Genomic DNA, 18,426 nt, shown 5'->3' with positions numbered 1-18,426 from the left:
TCACTTTGCTTCACTGTTGTGAATGGGGATAACCAGCTACCCAAACTCCACTCATGTTTATTCACATAATACTGATCTCAGGGAGACTTGCCGTTCACTTCTGCGCGATAGCCTCCTTTCCAGTTGGCCGCATGCGGTTGAAGGGCAGTCCTCCCATCCCCGGTAAGCTGAGACCCGGACCGGGGTCTTGTGCAGTCTCTGCAGAGGAAGCCGGAACCCTGGCTGTTGATCCTCCGGGCCCAGGAAGGATCTCTGGCAGTGGCTGTTTGGCTGGAGGTGCAGATCCTGGACTCATAACAGAGGGGGGAGTGCTTTGGGCGGTTTTGGGCTTTGTGGGGGTCGCAGGGCTGGTCAGGCCGAGATTAGCCAGGGCGTCCAGAGTCCCGTCTGGGTCTACCATCGCATTGATCACTGGGACGGAAGCAGGGAGAGAATCAATGTGAGGAAGGCTTTGTGTAAAGTTCATGTGGATTTAATGAACAAATTGAATTAGGAATACTCGTGACTGAAACAGCAAAGCTTGTTTCGTGTTTCTTTATTCGAGGGTCACGTGACTCTACCTTGAAGCTGCTTCTCTACCCTCTTCAGATCCAGCAGGACTGAGGAAATCTCCTGAAGAGAGGATGAGGGAAAACAATAAAATAGCATCTCCAGATAATCCTCCACATGTCCTGTCATCAAATGTCGTTCAGAGGGACGCGCTCCTGTACCTTGTTGGACGTTTTCAGGAGAGGCATTTCACTTTCAAATCGTAGTTGATTCTCAATTTCATCCCATTTTCTGTCCTTGTCCTTAAACAAGATCCTGGATAGAAACACACCACAGCACGCACACTTTCAAACCACGGCGGTGCTGGGAACACTGGTCCACTTGGATGATATATCAATGATGATTAATACCTGATTTTTCCTGCTGTTTTGTCGACGCCATGTCTAATCTTGGTGGACAGCTGAGAGACTGAATGGAGCATCAGGCTGTCCAGTACAGCCTGAAAACACAGAGAAGAAGAAGTGACGTTTGATACATGTTGTTCAGGAGGTGATGGTTGATGAGTCAGGACTCACCTCCTCTCGGTTCCAGGTGCGTCGCCTTAGAGCTCGGGGCTCGTGACCCTCGGGAGCGCGGGGCCGGAGCTCTGGCGGCTTACCGTTGATCTCTGGCACCTTATTGGTTGAAATCACAGGTGGGATCTTCCTGAAGTTTAGACTCTCATCAAACACCCGATCCACCAGCTGGGCAAAAACAGGGAGAGGTGAAACTCAAAAAAACCCTTCAGGGATGATTTTCAGCCATCAAAGAACAAGTAAGGATTTTAGACAAATGGAGGAATTAGGAAGTGTCAGAAAACGAAGCAGCTCTAAATCTGTAACTGTCCAGCCCACAAAAGTTAAATATTAACTGCATTAATCCCCTCGTGTCAAAAAAATAGATGAAAGTGGAGCCTGTGAGTGTGGAATAAATTAATACCTCTCACAATAGATGAAAGCAATAGACAGGAAGTCATTTTTATCCAAGCAACACAGAAGGGATGGCCAAGGCACAATGGAGGCGCAATGATAGACAACGATAGAAGAAGAAGAAGAAGAAAAACGGGCACCTTTTTCATGCTCTCCTGTATGTCCGCCTGCGTGGGACGTGCAGCGCCTACCTCTTCCCGGGTGTCGATGGCCGATCCCGGGGTGGTGGCGGCGGTGCTGACGGTGGTGCTGGGCGCCGTGCCAGATGAGCTGACGGAGTCGATTTCGCCAGCCACATCGTGGATCTCGCGGGCCAAGACGGCCAAGTCCTTAGCCAAGTCCTGGCTGATCCTGCGCACACATGGGAATAACCTGTTAACCGTCAGACAGATGGAGGAATTCTTTAGGACAGGCAGGAACACATGCAGCTTGCATCAGCAACAACAACAACAACATACATATCAAAATAAAAGCTCTTAATAAATATAGCTTTAAAGCATCATGTTCAAACATTTGAGTAATAAATATCAATGCCATCTGTACCTGGCTATCTCCTCGCTGTGTGCCGTCCAATCCCTGATGTACTCATCTTGCTCTTTCATGCGGTGTTTGATCCCCGCCCCGCCCGGACCCATCGCGCCGCTGCAACCCGGGCTCGCGGTGGCGCCGAGCCTCGAGCTGCGATGTGGTACGAGGTGATGAGGCCGGACGTGGGAGCGCCCGCCGTGCCTCTGGGCGTTCTGGCTGGAACCGAACTCCTCCTCTGACGTGGAGCCGTATTCGGGCGGCAGACGTCTCCACCTGCTGCTACTGGATACTGCAATGTAAGAATTAATAGAAATAAGATTCATATAATGAATATTTCTGCGGTTATTTAATTGCATTTGTTATTAATTAATTGTTAAGTAAAAAATAAAATAATGAGCAGGTGGCGATTAGTGGCTTCATATGTTGATTACACGTCGATGGTGCATTTATGTAATGGAGGCGTTCAAGGAAGTGCTAACATATAATATTATTCTCTGTTTATTCAAGCAAACAAATAAAGATCAAGCACACTGAAAGCAGCGGGAGCAGAACCATCGATACTATCAGCCACCAAACAAAGGGATCAGTCACGCTGCTTCCCGACGGTCACGCGCCACACACATGATGAGACCGCTTCATGCTCTCTGAGGCTCGAGGGTAAATGATGAATAAAAGCCTCTACAGGGGGGGGGGGGGGCAGTGCTACACAGCTGTTTACTAGCTGGTTTTGAGGCTGGAGCTTTTGTGTTTTTCTAAGTTCAGACCGAAGTAATGTTGCGAGTCGAGTCACAGCCTTTCTACACGCAACATGTTCTCTCCCCGTTAACGCCTCGGGTCCAGAATTGGCTGCAAAAGAGTCCAAAATGAGTGTATGGAACTATCGATAAAGCATTCGGGTCTTCATCACAGCCTCATTCGAAGGATGGCATTGTTCACATGATAAAATATGCTAGAGCTGGGCCACGGTACGTCGACTTAATAAGAATAACTGGAATTTATTTATGTGACGAACTTAAACAAACAACCACATTTTAAAAAATCTGCAAATTGGGAATGTGCCTTCAGAAATAACTGACGGTTCACGGTTTCTTTGACTGTGACCCAGGTCTGACACACACACACACACACACACACAAGGCTTAATCAACGTTCTCCAGCTCTGGTACAGTACCCATCAGCTCCTCCTCTGCACCAACGCCCTCGGGTTCTGGCAGAAAGCTCTCTGGACGATGACAATCAACGCACATGTTTTTCACAACACAGCGGAAACGTTCACAGACAAATGTTTGCGCGCCACACCGACGCAAAATGAGGCGTGTTGCACACCTTTTTGAAATTCCTAAATAAAGTAAACCTTGATGGAAAACGTACGTTTCTCTTCTTACTTTTCCTACAAACCCGGATGTGCGGCTCACCTGTGGGCGAGCAGTATCCGGACGCAGTGGTCTTCGTCTTGCCCTCGTTCAGCTTGGACACGCTGTTAGCCCTCATCCTGGGAGCCAGCTTGTTCTCCGTTGGCGTTGATGAGCGCAATCCCAGCCGCAGAGCGGTCTCGGCAGAGAGGCGGGGCGAGGAGGTGGAGCTACGTGCCATTGTGCACTCGGAGTCGCTGCGGGCCGAGATGGAGCCCAAACGGTTTCTGCGCGGCTGCGCCAGCATGTCCAGCCGCGACAGCCCCCTCCTGCCGGGTGGCGGCTTAGAGGTGGAGCTGGTGGTGGAGACCTCAGAGGCAACAGACACTCGATCTGCATCAGCCAGGTCTGTGTCAGATGTGTCCCCCAGCCGGGCGCGGCGAAGCAGGGACGCCCTCGTGGGCCGCGGCTGAGGCAGCGAGGCCTGCTTGTTCAGGGAGGAAGTCGTGGCGGCCTGGAGAGTGCGGCTACTCCTGGAGGATCCGCCGATGGAGGTTTTAGTGGACCTGCTGTTCCCCAAAGGTCCGGAGTATGTCTCCTGGTCTGACGAGAGAATGTCAGAGATGGGAAAGGAAGACGTCTGGTCATCGTCTGTCAGATCCAGAGAAGGCTGGCGAGCTCTGGAGGAAGCAGGCGATGGCTGAACGGACCGCCGTGCCTCAGTCCGGCTTGCCCCCTCGCCAGTTGTCGTTTTAGACTTCCTCTCCAAGCGTTCCCGGGTGCTAGCTTTAGCGACCTTGGAAGCTGTGCTCATGTTGCTCTTCTCCCGGTGCATGCTGCTGAGGGAACGCCGTTTGTGCTCACCGCCACTCGATGCCTTCCTCTCTGCCTCCCCAGCCAGGTGACTCGCTGCGCTGGCCGTGTCGACATCTGACTCGGGAGAGACGGAGTTGGTCCGCGGAGCGAAGCCAGACGCTAAGCCCCGATTGGTGGTGGCTGCTCTACCACTTTTCTGGTCCAACTTGTTTTCATCCCTGAGTTTGGCCTCTAGAAAAGCCATGACCGCCTCAGTGTCCTTCAGGAGCGTAGCCGTGTCCATGCTGCCCACCGAGTCGCTGCGCTCACGCCCATTGCTGCCTCTGTTAATGCGGGGGATGAGCTCTGATGGGACATTAGCGCTGGGCTTTTCTACAGTGAAGCTGTCCTGGCGCACAAGAGGCTTCCCGGATGTGTCTCCTCCTTCACCTGCTCCTCCTCCTTTCCGCTCCTCTGACCTCTTCCTATGCTCAGAGCTACCAGTGCTCAGAGCTGCCTTGGATGGAGAAGAAGTGGAGCTTCGCTTTTGATTACTGCTCATCTTCCCGTCCTTCGTGGGAGTCGGCGACTGCCCGTCTCCCTTGTTCTCTTTTTCCTGTGGCTCAGTGTCTTGCTTCTCCCCGATCTCGGATCGCAGTCCTGGTGCTTTGGTGACGGGTTTAGCCCGGGGGTCATCCACGGGGAGCTGGGGGAGGGTTCTGCGCTTATGGTCGGTCAGGCTGGAGGAGGATTCATCTCTGCTCAGGGATGCTCCGGACTCAAAGGCATCAGCTACAAGAGAGAGAAGAACAATTAGCTAGCATTCATTTACAGTACATTTCAGTTCATAAAGTCGTACCATCTACCCAAGCGTAAAGGTTAATTCTTAAAGTGAATGTGTACCGGTACCTCTCTCTTTGTGGAGGAAGGCTGCTGTCTCTGCTCCTGAGCCCTCTGGGTCTGTCCTGGTGTGATTGGCAGCTAGACTGGCCCACTGGGAGACCCAACTGGGGTCACCAGGATGAGCCTGAGGGGAGCATGCGAGGAGGTGGGGGTGATAAGAACAAGAAAGGACATTCAGATCAGTCGATTAGTAACCACAATAATCTTAAAGAACAAAAACCGGCGCCGTTTCCTTATTTTACTTTACACACTAACCTAAATGATATAAAAGACTCGACAGAAACGCTGCACTGTGGACACACTCTTATGGTTTAGCCTGGAGGGGCGAGGATGTCTCTCCTCATCTTAGTATGAACTAGGTCAATCTCAGGAGGACAAGTCTCCTCGCATGAACAAGCTGGAGGAGGAGCGCGCTGAAGTCATGAGTTACTATGACTCAGAAACGCTGTCATGATTCTAATAAACGAGAAATACAACGAAACAGGAAGTCAAAGGGCGATTTAATCTGAACTAGCAACACTTCCCATCTGCATTCCAGTAATCTGCACTTGTGTGTGGGTGAGCATGAAGAGAAAAGGAGGAAGACGGAAGAACCAAAAGTCCAAACCCTAAAAGCTTTAGGGTTTTCTACCTCTTTCCCCGTCTCCCTTGCCTCCTTTGCTTTTCCTTCTTTCAGGTCTGACAGAAAAGAGGGGTCCAGGTTCTGCTGCACACCAAATACCTGCAAAGATAGGAAGATACAAAAAGGGAGGAATTGATGCCAATGTGGGAAAAGATGGGCATTTAATGCAGGCAGATCATGTTACATTATGAATTGAGGTACTGCCATACACACCAATCAGCCTTTATCATGTATTAGAGAGAAGTAGTGTGTTAATAATGATATTCCACAGAACTCTTAAAGAGGAAAGCAGCTAAAGCACCAATCGGCATTTAAAAGTTAAGTGCCATGGCAACAATCAGAAGTAACACAAGCATACGCCACCAAAAGGCAGAGCGGGTGGCAGCAGATCGTCTATGAGCAATGTGCTAATTAGCGTGTCAGCTAATTACAGGAATTAGCATAACAACACTTGCAGTTTGGAGTGTGATGCCCGCTGAACAAGTTCACTAACTATATCGCTGCTCTTCCTCAGATAATACCTGCACACAACAATTAAAATCTCCTTAAGCTGTCCTTTGTGTCACCGTAGCAACCTTAACAGGCAGGAATGTCATCATATCAGCAAAATAATCTACATGTTGTCTGTGCCATGAACTTAGTCCTGGAGGCTTGGGGGCATTATGGAGTTGTATTTAGCTCTGTTGCCCCAAAGGAAAGACGGTATCTTGTTAGAATCGTGACTGAGATGAACATTTTGCGATGGCTGAAGCAGAAAGACCAAACAAATCTCTCTGAACACTCGTGCCTTATCTATCAGGCGCCGGGCCTCCTCTTCCTCTGGGTTCCTGTTCTCCAGTTCAATAGTATATGTCCCCTTATCACTGTGGTCGTCTTCGGCCTCCCCTCCAGCAGTTCCTGCGTCTCTCCCCACGACAGAGGCTTCCTCGCTGGGGCTGGTGGGGCTGCCTGTCGCCAGTCCGGTGCTTGCTGAGCTGCGGCCGATGCTCGTGTCCTCTGACCTCTGCTTGAGGAGGACGCGTGCAGCCGTGGGAGCGCCGGCCGTCACCGTGGCCGGTATGGGAGCTGGGACCTTACCTGAAGGTGCCCAGAAACAGAGCTGTTACACAAACACGCGAACATATCGTGCTTTCGTGGAGCACTAAGACACGGACCGGATTTGTTTGACTTAATTCGAAACTTGAAGACATAATCAAACTTTTATCACCTGACTCTGAAGCTGTAGCAGCAGAGGTGGAAATGCTGAACACCTTGGGGTGACAGGGGGGCTGAGGACACAGTCCCTCCACACCAGATCCTCCCCCTAGTAGAGGTGCAGTCTGGGAAAAGGAGTACGAACGGCGCTTCCGAGGGTTTTCCTCATCGATGAACTCGATCATAAAGGCGGTGCGTGAGCCGGCCGGTCTTGTCCCACTCACTGTGATGCTCCCTCCTCCTGCCGCTCCCCCCGCGTGACCGTGTGCCGCTTTTAGGCGCTCCTCAAGGGCGTGGCGACGGTTGGCGAAACGCAATCCCAGTCCATTTTCTGAGTCACTCTGGGTGCCGTCCTCGTGTTTACTGCCTAGCAGGATACAAAACAGAGTGGAGCTGGATATTTATATATATACAACATTTTATATATATACAGCTTTACTGTAACGTGCACTGAATGCCACATTCTGAACATCAATGCTGGGTTTGATCCGTTTACATGGACTGTTTAGGGTCACCAAGCTGTTTAAACATCACCAATGTAGAGTACAGAACTTGAAAGACAGGGAGACTTCAATGAAAGACAATTGCGATTTGCATTCTGGGAATTGTAGTGTTTGTTTTTGCACTTTTACAGATTTATTTCTTCATCATTTACTTCTACGGCCTTGCAGCTCATCACGTTCCTCCAGCCACCTCTTCCACCTTTACAGCCTTCTATCAGTGTTTGAAATGTAACCAAGCATGCATTTCATTCAGAAGAGGACCCCCCCCCCCCCCCCCCACGGGTCTTTGAAGCTGAGTGGCCCAGACAAAGAAGCCGTTGGCAGGGCCAGAGAACAGAGGCATCTGTGAGAGTCCAGCGCTCTGCCCCGGTTGCCCCGACGTGACTCCCGGCGGCGCTTCCTCCGCCTGCTCAGCCGCACACACAAACGCACCACGCACACTAACGCAAACATCAATACGCGGAATTCAAATATTGAATAAATTGAACTTGTGTGTGAGTTTACAATACGCAAACACGATGGAAGTTAACAGAGCTTATACTACGCCTCAAGGAATTCAAACAGTGCATTAAATACTGATCTTGAATCCCAATAAAGAGCAGATTGCACATTTACAGTCTGGTATTGAACAGCATGCATAGAGCTGTAGAGCGGTACACACAGCAGTTAAACTATCAGCACAATTCACAGAATCAAAATGCATCCTCAACAGAGAGAAAGAAAATACTCACCTCAATGTTTACACATCAAAAGCTTGGCTCCAGTTGCCTCCTCTCAGTTTCCTCGCTAGAACCGTCTCTGCCTCGCAACTACGACACACCCTGAGCACATCTAACACGCCTCCTCTCGCGCATGCTGCACTGCGTGTCTCAAACACACGCATGCAGCAAACACAGACACAATGGCCTTCCGCCACGCTCACCTCGTTCAGCACTGACATGCATTTCTCACACACAGAGAGACGTTTGCTGCTTGTGCTTACACATCCACGTGAACTCTTTGTTTGCATCATTAACACGACCGCCTGCCCCCTAACTGCTCCCTCTCTCTCTTTTTCCTGTTGTTGTGCAATCATTTTTGCTGGTGCTGCTGAAAATGCTGCTCTGGGCGCTACCGTGAAGTTGTTCCACCTTCCTCCTCCTCTCCCTCATCTATTCATCGTGTCCGTTTTTCCACATCAGCACCGTTATTTTCCTCCTGTGACTCGTGTCAGGCGTGCAGCTCCATCAGCACAGCTGCCAAGCATGTCGCGCTAATGTCGTCTAATGAATTAGCCTCCCTGCTTTTCACTCCTGCGTGAAGCACTTCCACTTTCATGACCTCCAGTCTTCTGGTCCCTCCCTCCCCCCACACATGTCAGCATCATCATAAATTGACCTCCATTTAATTAACCAGCATGCTACAGCCTAGCTTAGCACGTCAACTCGAAGTCTTCGTACTGGCAGCACGTAGCGTTTCCTGGTGTTCCACAAAAACTCCTGGCAGCGGGACGAGGACAAAGAATTGCAGTGAAGCATGAAATGTACTCAAACCTTCCACAAAGGATGCAGTTAATCGACACAGTTAATCAGATTATTTTTTGATTTCCATCCCAGCAAAGCAAAACAAAAACAAAAAGACTTCCAAAGAAGCACAGATTGAAAACAACGTAATAAATAAATGCATTGATATGCCCTCCTCACAGGATAATATAAATTCTGCTCTAAATCCACTGAGGGATGGGGGTGAGGGAGATTCTACTGGGGCTCTTGCTAAGCCATATGATTGGTTTTCAGACCAGTAGCTAGTAGTTTAAATGTTTCTGCTGGCTGTAAATGAAGCTGGTTCAGAGGCGGGCCTTCCTATTGGGTGATCTCTGTGAAAAGAGGGCGACGTAATTATAACGAGAAGGAAACCTCCACCTTTTAGCCGCTTGAGATGGACCGGCACGTCGCTCTTGATGCTCTTGCTGTCGTCCTCTGTCGACTCGCTGCGTACCAGAGTGGGATCGTTCTGGGCCAGCCAGTCGGCCACCTTGCTCTCAGACGCCATCATAGCAGCTTGCAGCGTGCTCAGGTCCTTCCCACCGGCTGTTCCGCTTCCTGCGCCGCTCTTTCTGGAGTGAGGCCGGTGTTGGTCGGGTGTGAATTTCGACACATGGTCTTTAATTTTGACTTTCCCAGGAGAAGTGTTGTCGAACTCTATGGTGAAGGAGGCGTGGCCTTGAGCTGTGGAGCAGATGTTGCTTTTTTAATGTTAAATAAATACCATCGAACTTTTTAACACATGTTGGTTTGACATCTACAATAATTACTATGTAAATACACAAGTATTAGTGCCACAGGTCAATGCAATAGTGGTGTATTTATTAAGTGGAATGAGTCCTTCACCTGCAGCACTGTGAGAGGCCGTGTCCTCTGTGTCCTTGGTGGGAATCTCATGGATGCCATTGCTGGCCATGTGACCCTCCTTGGTAGGGATCTCAAAGTAACTGGAATCATGGGTGGAGGAGGCGTGAAGGACGTCGTCTTTGGCTCTCTCCCCTCTGCGGGCGTCTTTGCTGTCTGAGGTTGATAAATATGAGGAAGAAGAGAATGCTCAGACACGCAGTTCGACCTTTGTCAGTTTAAAGCTGTACAATCAGGTGTGAGCTTCTTATGTAAAGCAGCATGAAAGCTGCGTATGACGTGATGTCTGACTTTTCAAAAGCCTGTCAATGCATCGGGCTCTGATACGGTGTCACTAACGGTAACTCTAACAAAAGCTGAAACGTTAAAAGGTCAAACTGAGCTCAAATTGGATCAGTTCAATCTTGCTCCTCTCTTCAGCGAAGATGGTTCAGCGTTTATGGAATTTAATCTCATCTTCTGGGGAAAAATGTTGCCCCACAAACTACAAAATCATTAAGAGCTACAAACAAACACATAAATCATGTTACAAAGGACAATAAATGCTTGTACAGCTATTTAAAACCTTTTCTACATAAAGCATTTTGTTTTCTCATGCATTCACATTAACAAGCGGCGTCTCTGCGGGATCTGACAATGATAAATGATACTTCCAGAACTTAAATGGGGCCATCTGCTTCTTTCTGGAGAGCACATGTAGGAGCATAAGGCAACCAATTAGGTGTAAGAAGTAAGACACAGAAACTGACTTTGCAGAATATAATTGCTAGAGAAATAGTGGAATCTTATTAATAATATATTCAATAAATGTGGTAGGAGTAGCTTCACATAAACACAAACTCTGAAGTAAAAGCTTAACTTCAAATTAAGTATTAAAAAAATTCTCTTTTGCTTGAGCTGCTCTGCTGGTTTAGTGACATTAAATAGGACACAGACAGGCTGTATCTCTAGTATGTCATGCTACATTGACTATACCTGTATTTCACACTCATTGTAAGTGTGTCTAGATGCTAACTCAGCTCCCAGTGATGTCACCATGAAGTCACGAGACCCGTCTGGGAAGAAGCTACAGATTTAGCACGAGGAACAACATTTCTAATTAATGAAGCGCTGACTTTAAACGACTGAGGCAAAAACTGAAAGCAACAATCGATCCGTTTGTAACCTGCAGCGCTTCTCACTTCTAATTCTAATGCACTTTAGAGTGAAACAATGACAACTGGTCAAATGCTGCAATGTCTAAAAGAACAACGGGTCATAAGGCAAGAACAAGTGGACGTCAAAGCACCCTTAACATTAGCATGTCTGAATTTAGAACAACACTTACCGGAGAACGAGAGACTGGCTAGCTTATGGATGCCGCAGTATGGAGTGAAAGAGTGGTCTGTTTGCTGTGTGTGTGTATGTATGGGGGGGAGCTGGTGAAATGGCGTAACCCAATCGGCATCAGGGACAATGCACAGGGGAGGGGGGGGAGGGGGGGGTCTGAATACACAGTCTATTCACTAGGAAGGAGAAAAGGACACGCTCCCTGAATCTCTCCTCATCGCTTTCACTTCTGTTTTCCTTCACTGCTTTCTGAAGTTCGGTGTTTATTAGATCGGACACGGAAGGAGCGGCAGAAACACACCGCTCAGCATCTGCTTCACAAAACAACAACACAAGGACGCTTAAAGAGGGGCAAAGCGCTGTCCACGCACCGATTTCCATGACTTTTCCAATCTCCCATAAGGGAACAAAATCTAGAATCCTCAGAAAAATCTGCATGATTCCATACAGGAAGCGTTCACATAGCTACATATGAAAGCAGCTGCAATGAGCCAAATATTTCTGTTCGGGCTGGTCGAGACGCCCCCAGACGATCCATCCAGATGTGGCGAGAGATGCTCCAGTGTGTGTGTGTGTGTGTGTGATTAACCTCCCCCCACTCAACACTGGTCACGCTAAACCAGCCCGACACAGGCCGATTGTGCATCACTGAGCTTTTTACTATTGGTGTGGGCCGCCAGATGAGGGGTTCCCGTGTCCGATGGTCGCTATATGCACCTGTTTGAGCTAAACCGGAGTGCATGCGGGCTCTTAATAAAAGCCTTTGCGTGCCTTTCAGTACAGATTGTTACACGAACAAGCCCTTAGCCAGTCATCACAGAGCAAATGGAGAAATGATTTTTCCCACAAAATGGTTTTAGAACTTTTACCTTGAGAAAAAGCTACTCAGACAAACACTGAAGCATCACCTGAAAACCAACTGATGACACTCACACCCATGAATCCATTATTATCTGCACTGCGTATTTGAAACATAGTCAGAATTTGTCCCACCTGAAACGGCACCGTCGTGCTTTTTGCCGGATGACTTGCTTTCCTGTTTGAAGGAGTTCTCGTCATCTGCGTCCCCGTCCCCCCACCAAGACGGTTGGCCGTAGAGGGGAGTCCCACGAGGCAGTGCTGCGGCGTCCCCTGTAATCGATGCACCAATGCAGATGCATTTTAACAAAGCCTCCCTAAAAGTGCACAACTTTATGAAGCTTTTGAAAACACGGCATGAGCTCAGCTGCTCCTTTGTGTGTGTGTGTGTGTGTGTGTGTGTGTGTGTGTGGGGGGGCATTAAGGCCCCTCGGGGCTGATCTTGAACCACTGACCTATTTTCACATATGTGTGTGTGCGCGCTGTGTGTGCTTGTTCTCCCAGTTTTTCTCATGGACACAAGAGATTTAAACAAAAAAGGGACTTTCCGCTTGCTTCTCTGCCTCCATTCAAATCTGAGATGGAAGAGGGACCCTGTGTTAAATCAGATTGCACAGTGGAGACCTGATAGAAAACACGGCAGAGAGAGAGGTCTTTACCTTCTCCTCCTTTAAGTTCCCCGTGTGGGTTTGATATATCTGGGTAATTACAGACACTCTAAGCAGGAAGAAGAGGCCTACTGAGCGTGTGCTAACTCGGTGCTATAATGTCTGGGTGTGGCCTGGTTTTACGGTACTAGCATCGCAGGATTATATGCGTAGAACCACGTACATGAAGAAGGAAGTCATTAAACATAAAAGCAGTAGATGAGGGGGGGCTTGCAGCACTCAATGTTCATGTGTGATCGTCTGTGTGTGTTCCTGCAAAAGTGATCCCCCCCACTGGAACCTCGGCCTGGTCGGTGAATGCAACTATCATGGACGCCCTTAGACCTCAACCGCCTGTATCCTAAAACAGAACACATGTTGAATCGGTCTCCCTGGTGACCGTGCCCACCCCCTACTGGCCGGAGATAAAACACGACTAACTTCATCAGCCTCTTAATTCAAATGTTTTTTTTTACCCCCTTGGGGATAGAAATCCATCCTAAAGTAGTGACAGATACCCAAAAAGCAGTATGTGACGTACCCTCTACTTCACTGTGCCAGATAAGGCCCCTGAAATGTCTTAGAATGCTTGTGCATGAGTTAGTGAACATAAATGTAGCTGCCATCACCTCCTATCCTCTCCTCTGACTTGTGAGCGTCTGCCGGTTTGCTCTGTGGCTCTTTGGAGGCGGCGACCCCATCAGTCGCTCTACTCTCCGCTGGTTTTCCGCTGGAGGACTTGAGGGTCTTTGTTGGGGTCTTAGCCGTGAACTTGATTGTGGCCGCGGCGGATTCACCATTCGATGGCTTCTTGGTGAGCTGGAGGCCGCTGGTGAACTTTTCGTGCTAATGGAAGGATATGAAACAGAGCATAGTAGTAGTAGTAGTGAAATACACACACTGTATATTGTTATATGTGTGTGATTTTTTACCTTCAGAGCCTCCTCGGGCACGGTGAGCTCTCCTCTCACCACCGTGAACAGGTTGGTATGTGAGACAGAAAGGTTAAGGGAACACTGGTAAAAAAACGCTGGGTCACTGTTGCATGGATGGTGGATGCGTGGGGGGGCAGCAGACATCAGACACATGAAAGGATATCATATCCAAACCTCAGCTTGTCCTCCAACTTCAGGGTGATGTATATCTGCTCCTGGATACGCACATCGTTTACGAAGGTCTGCAAAGGGACGAAGAGGCAACGCCGCCACGTCAAAGCTAATCTAGAACAATAATTATCAGTGGAATGATTCCTGATCGCTGTCTGGTGTTCCACTTCCTGATCAATGAACTAATGGCTTCAGCTCCAGAGGAACTAGCATCTCTTGTTAAGATGTTATTCACCTGCTTTCTGTAATAGCTAATACTAATGTACTTAATACTTGTGTGAGTGTATGATTTGATTACGTGAGATAATTTCATAGTGACACGGGGCAGGGTTAAATAAATGTTTTCTTCATCCTGCTCCTTTTCAAATGGAGTACTGTTTTAAATAGTATGATTTTGTTTTTGTTTTGTTTTTTTTGTTTTTTCTGAATATCCTTTGTTTGATCTCATTTATGATCTGTTTTCTTTCCCACCTCTGTTTTCCCTCCTTCATCCCTCCATTTAATCCACACAACTGTGTTTCTGATGTAATAAACACTGTCTGCTAGTGTTTTCCCGAGTGTTATACAAAACTACCGCCTCCAGTTGGACAGGGAGCGGGGGGCGCTCTGTTTATCCACTGACTCAGCAGGAAAAAAAAAGGTTAGGTGGTTAATGACACAGCAGGAAGTGAGTCTGACTTCCTGTCTGAGAGTTGCAGAGGATGTGAAGGATACTCTACACATGTGTCCAACATGAGGCATCAGGAACAGCCTGCCGACGCTGTAACCAGAGTTCATTGTATCCCCCACTGGAGTTTATCCGGTTATGATTTGATCTTTTAAGTTACTGATAAAAATAACAACTCATTTTCAGTCGAGGATTCGCTGAACAGCCAATTTGGGGATTTCTTTTCCCGAAATAATTTACAAAATAGAGTAATGTCAGTCTCTATGTTGATTTAATTGGCGCTTCCATCACCATAGTTGGATCCGGACTGTGTCCTTAAGTCCCAATTTGCATAATTAGGTTTGACCTTTGCAAGTCTTCATTGACAGAGAGATCGATTAGTAGTGGAAAAATCGAAGCGTTTATTGAGCGGCAAAAAAATGTGTTAACCTCTGACCACACATAATCTCAGCTAGGGAGTTTTTCACCTTGAATGGCTTTGATTTTCTTCCTTTTTATCTCTGTATTTTCTCTCCATGTTCCTCCACCCATCATGCAGCCCCCTCCTCTTCGCTCTATTCCCTCCCGTCTCCACTCACTCATTCTTTTATCTTGATCCATACCCCTTGCCTTTTGTTTTTGCCTGCCGGTAATTCTATACCTGTACTCACCCCATTCAGGCTGCCGAGGTCCTTGACCTTGTGCTCATCAGCCCCAGCATCGTAGTTGATAACGGCGTGCTGCTTATCCACGCTGCGGGACTTCAAACAAAAGAGCAAAGCAGACAAAGCATCGATCAGCTTCACATTCAAGCCGCCCCCCCCCAAAAAAAGAGATCCTTGATTTACAAGAATTCCCATATTTTTTCTCATTCCAATCCAAAGTCAGTAAAAGAGCAGGCATGCAAGGGCACAGCAGATAGACAAGTCATCAGAGAATGTGTCTTGTGCAAGACTATGATGCTCATTACTTCCTCATCACAGGAGGATGAGAAACTAATGCAAGCAAAGACTATAAGAATAAAATAAATGAGCATTTTCACAATTCAGATTGAAAGCACAAATAAATGAACAAAACAAAGGGTAAATAAAAAATCCTTTGGTGGGCACACAAACATGAAAGCTATAAAGATAAATGAACAGGCTCCACTCGCCCATGGTTACCTGGCGACAATAAGGTTCAAGTAAACCTGGATCGGTTTCTTTGTCAAGTTTGACAGAAATCTGTTCAGTAATTTTTGCTTAACTCCGCCGACAAACCAAACAAGAACAAAAAAAAAACATCGAATACGGGGGACAAAGCAACCTCCTTGATTGAATGAACAAACATCAGTTAGCGTGGTGCGTGGATACTGACAGTCACGCACTCAGACGGACGCCGGCGCCTGTGAAACGCCTTCCGGCGGCAGAGCCCGGCTGCCATGGATGCGCCCTCCACACATGGCAACAGACTCAGCTAGATAAGATCTAACTCAGGCGGTATCTGGCCCACTTTCTATTAATAGTGCAGTCACCAGAGAGGTGCACATGTGCACAAGCATGGTCTTATTGCATGTATGCACGGCTACACCTTAGTACAAAATACACAAACGTAAAGGCCTATAAACACATTATGTATACTCAACTCAGTGTGTGATCTCTTGACTTGTGCAGTTGTGAATCAGACTGATCAGCAGTCAGCAGACTCGGCAGGCTATTAATAGCACCGAAGATCCCTCAATGACTGTCAGGCATTTATTTTTTATTATCTTCTGAAAGCCAAAAAACAACCTCCCAGACCAAAAGCCTGACGGTGGTTGTCTGATGAAGGCAGCGTCACTGACATGCTGTCGCTGTAAGTGGAAGGTTTGGTGGTTCAGGTCTGCTCACCTGCAGCATGAGCTCACAGTCGTCCCGGCCCACAAAGATCATTTCCCTGGGGAGTCGGTGACGCGTCCCCCCGCTGCTCACCAGGAACCACGAGGTCACACTCATCTCTGCAACCTGCTGCAAACTCTGGTGACACGCCGAGCAGGACAGAAGCATATTAGAACTACATTTGTAGTTCAACAAACAGAGCTGACATTCAGTTGATGTGAAAACAAAGAATGTAAAATGAAAGAATTTTAATCAATTCCTTTACCCGACTGTAAAAGAAAATCAATTACAGGTTCGCAAGTAAGAGCATTTTTTTTTTTTTATATTTCACAAATGTGGTGGTGACGACGAAAGCCCGCTCGCGTGTTGCATCTTAGCATTAAGCTAAGCTAGGTGTGTCACACACCTCTGGTGCAGGTAGCTCCACGCTGATAGGCTGCAGGTAGCACCACGCAGCTATGCCATCCTGAGAGCGGAAGGAGGAAAGAGATTATTTCATTCATATTTGTTTCTTTGCAAGTGTGTAAAGTACGAATGGAAGACAGCAACGTCGCAGAAATGTTTGCGGGATCAAATCACTCCATGGTTCATGTTGTTTTGTTGGTAGGGGGGTGGGGGGGGTGAGGTTGAGTGGGTGGTCCTGCAATGTGTCACGCCTCATCGTCTACGCCTGGATACCAGCACCGAGCCACTGGCCGCCCTGATGATTACCAGATGTTAGAGGAGGAAGTGATGTAGGAATGTTGGCCCGGCTCCCCGGCAGGACATTTATTTTCCCTCGTGCTTACCTCCTCCCCTCGCTTTCCTTCAGATGAGCTGGAAAGGAGGTCAAAGCCAACCGCTCTAACGTTCTAACCGTCCCGGCCCGGAAGACTGACACGCAGCAGAACTTACAGACGGCCATTTGATCCGTGGAGCTGGGATATAAGCCGCAGCACGGATCGGAGAGAAGAGAATCTGTTGCTTGTATTATTTCGAGATTGTCGTATTTAATGTCCACGTTATCACAGAGGTTTATACAATTTTAATATTCTTCACAATTAATTACAAACAGGCTTCAAAGTGAAGCTTTTTATGGTAATTTTAAGCAGCGCTGAAATCACTGGAACTCTCTTGTGTGTAGAAAACGCCAAGGGAAGCCCACCAGAGAAGGAATTAAAGGTTATTGAGCTAAGCTCTCACTCGCTTGAACTTTTAAGTACTCAGTATACCCACTAACTAATCCTCTTGGTAAAACCTTAATGAACGACACACCTCTTAATACGACAGTGAAAAGGGATTTTCATACAGTGACGAGAAGTAATTTGCATGATGTGATTTACTGAGGAACTTAACGACAGCTCAAATGTATGATTTTGTCATTTATGCCAAAATGGTGTTGTCGTTCAAGAGAAGGGAGAACTTCTGAGCAGACGACTGACTTAGTTTCATAAATACTCCGAACAGGAAGTACTAAAATTAGACCAAATAAACCATTAGTGAAACCCAATAGATATTATTCAGCCCGTTCTTTTTTAGTCTAAAAATGTCACTAAGAATTTATAGTAATTATAGATGTACCGGTAATACAATAAATGTGAGGACACGCTATTTAATTTCCTTAAATCTAAGGAAACCGTCACTGTCCAGATTCCACACTATACAACACGCCATGCATTATCGGCGAAAGTCTACAAAGAACAACAGCAAAATGCCATTATAGCATAATTAGGTGTAACTCTCCGTTCCCGCTCGAGCCCAAGCATCTGAAGGCCTGCTGTCTCAGTAACGACTGCACACTCACTGCAGAATGCAAGGTTGTGAGGAGACCCTGAGCATAAAGCATGCCGGCCTGTGCGGTGCCATTAAAAAGCCGTCCTGCTATCACACATGGAAGCCTTGCTCCAGCTGCAGGAATGCAGCGGTGGCTCTGATGAAGGAGGCACGGCCGTCTGCTTTACACGTGCGTCTTAGAATCCTAATTTGAAATGGCCAGGTCGCCCAAATTACAGAGCCTTCATCATTAGCCAATCACGTTGCTGCTGACTTTTTACATGATGATGATGATGATGAAATTATTTATTAGATAGAATGTTAGAGTACAAGTACAGTCACACAGTAGCATGTATTACAGTACAAATAAAGTCAAACATCCTGTCTAAGAGGAGCATTTCAAAAAAGCCATTGCGGTCTTGTTTCCGTTGAAAGTCCTTAGTGCATAAATCATCGACATTTAACAATACAATTTTCACAATACAAATAAA

At 47.5% G+C, this 18,426-nt stretch overlaps 1 protein-coding gene across 1 annotated transcript; it reads right to left on the bottom strand.

Moving 5' to 3' along the window:
* Window positions 1–94: 94 nt before the first annotated feature.
* Window positions 95–16,300, bottom strand: cep170aa (centrosomal protein 170Aa). The gene is made up of 21 exons (XM_068741085.1): window positions 16,196–16,300; window positions 14,999–15,088; window positions 13,674–13,752; window positions 13,508–13,566; window positions 13,205–13,421; window positions 12,064–12,201; window positions 9,724–9,897; window positions 9,256–9,561; window positions 6,865–7,218; window positions 6,445–6,734; window positions 5,667–5,756; window positions 5,042–5,159; window positions 3,401–4,924; window positions 3,157–3,207; window positions 2,001–2,274; window positions 1,598–1,829; window positions 1,065–1,232; window positions 900–988; window positions 711–804; window positions 561–612; window positions 95–411 (listed from the first exon to the last, which is right to left on the bottom strand). The coding sequence occupies exons 1-21, from the start codon at window positions 16,298–16,300 to the stop codon at window positions 95–97; spliced, it is 4,821 nt and encodes a 1,606-aa protein (XP_068597186.1).
* Between the last annotated feature and the right edge of the window lie 2,126 nt (window positions 16,301–18,426).

The sequence above is a fragment of the Brachionichthys hirsutus genome, chromosome 7, assembly GCF_040956055.1.
Source record: "Brachionichthys hirsutus isolate HB-005 chromosome 7, CSIRO-AGI_Bhir_v1, whole genome shotgun sequence".
NCBI classification, from domain to species: Eukaryota; Metazoa; Chordata; class Actinopteri; order Lophiiformes; family Brachionichthyidae; genus Brachionichthys; species Brachionichthys hirsutus.
Note: the sequence above shows the minus strand (reverse complement) of the source record. Positions and strands in the feature narration are given on the sequence as shown.

Excerpts from the sequence above, each read along its gene's own strand:
- cep170aa (XM_068741085.1), bottom strand. The coding sequence starts at position 16,300 with ATGAGTGTGACCTCGTGGTTCCTGGTGAGCAGCGGGGGGACGCGTCAC. Across the intron at positions 12,202-13,204 it reads GTCAGAGGAGAGGATAGGAG|GGGACGCCGCAGCACTGCCT; the intron begins GTGATGGCAGCT and ends CATCGATTACAG. Across the intron at positions 5,757-6,444 it reads CCCGGCGCCTGATAGATAAG|GTATTTGGTGTGCAGCAGAA; the intron begins GCACGAGTGTTC and ends CTATCTTTGCAG.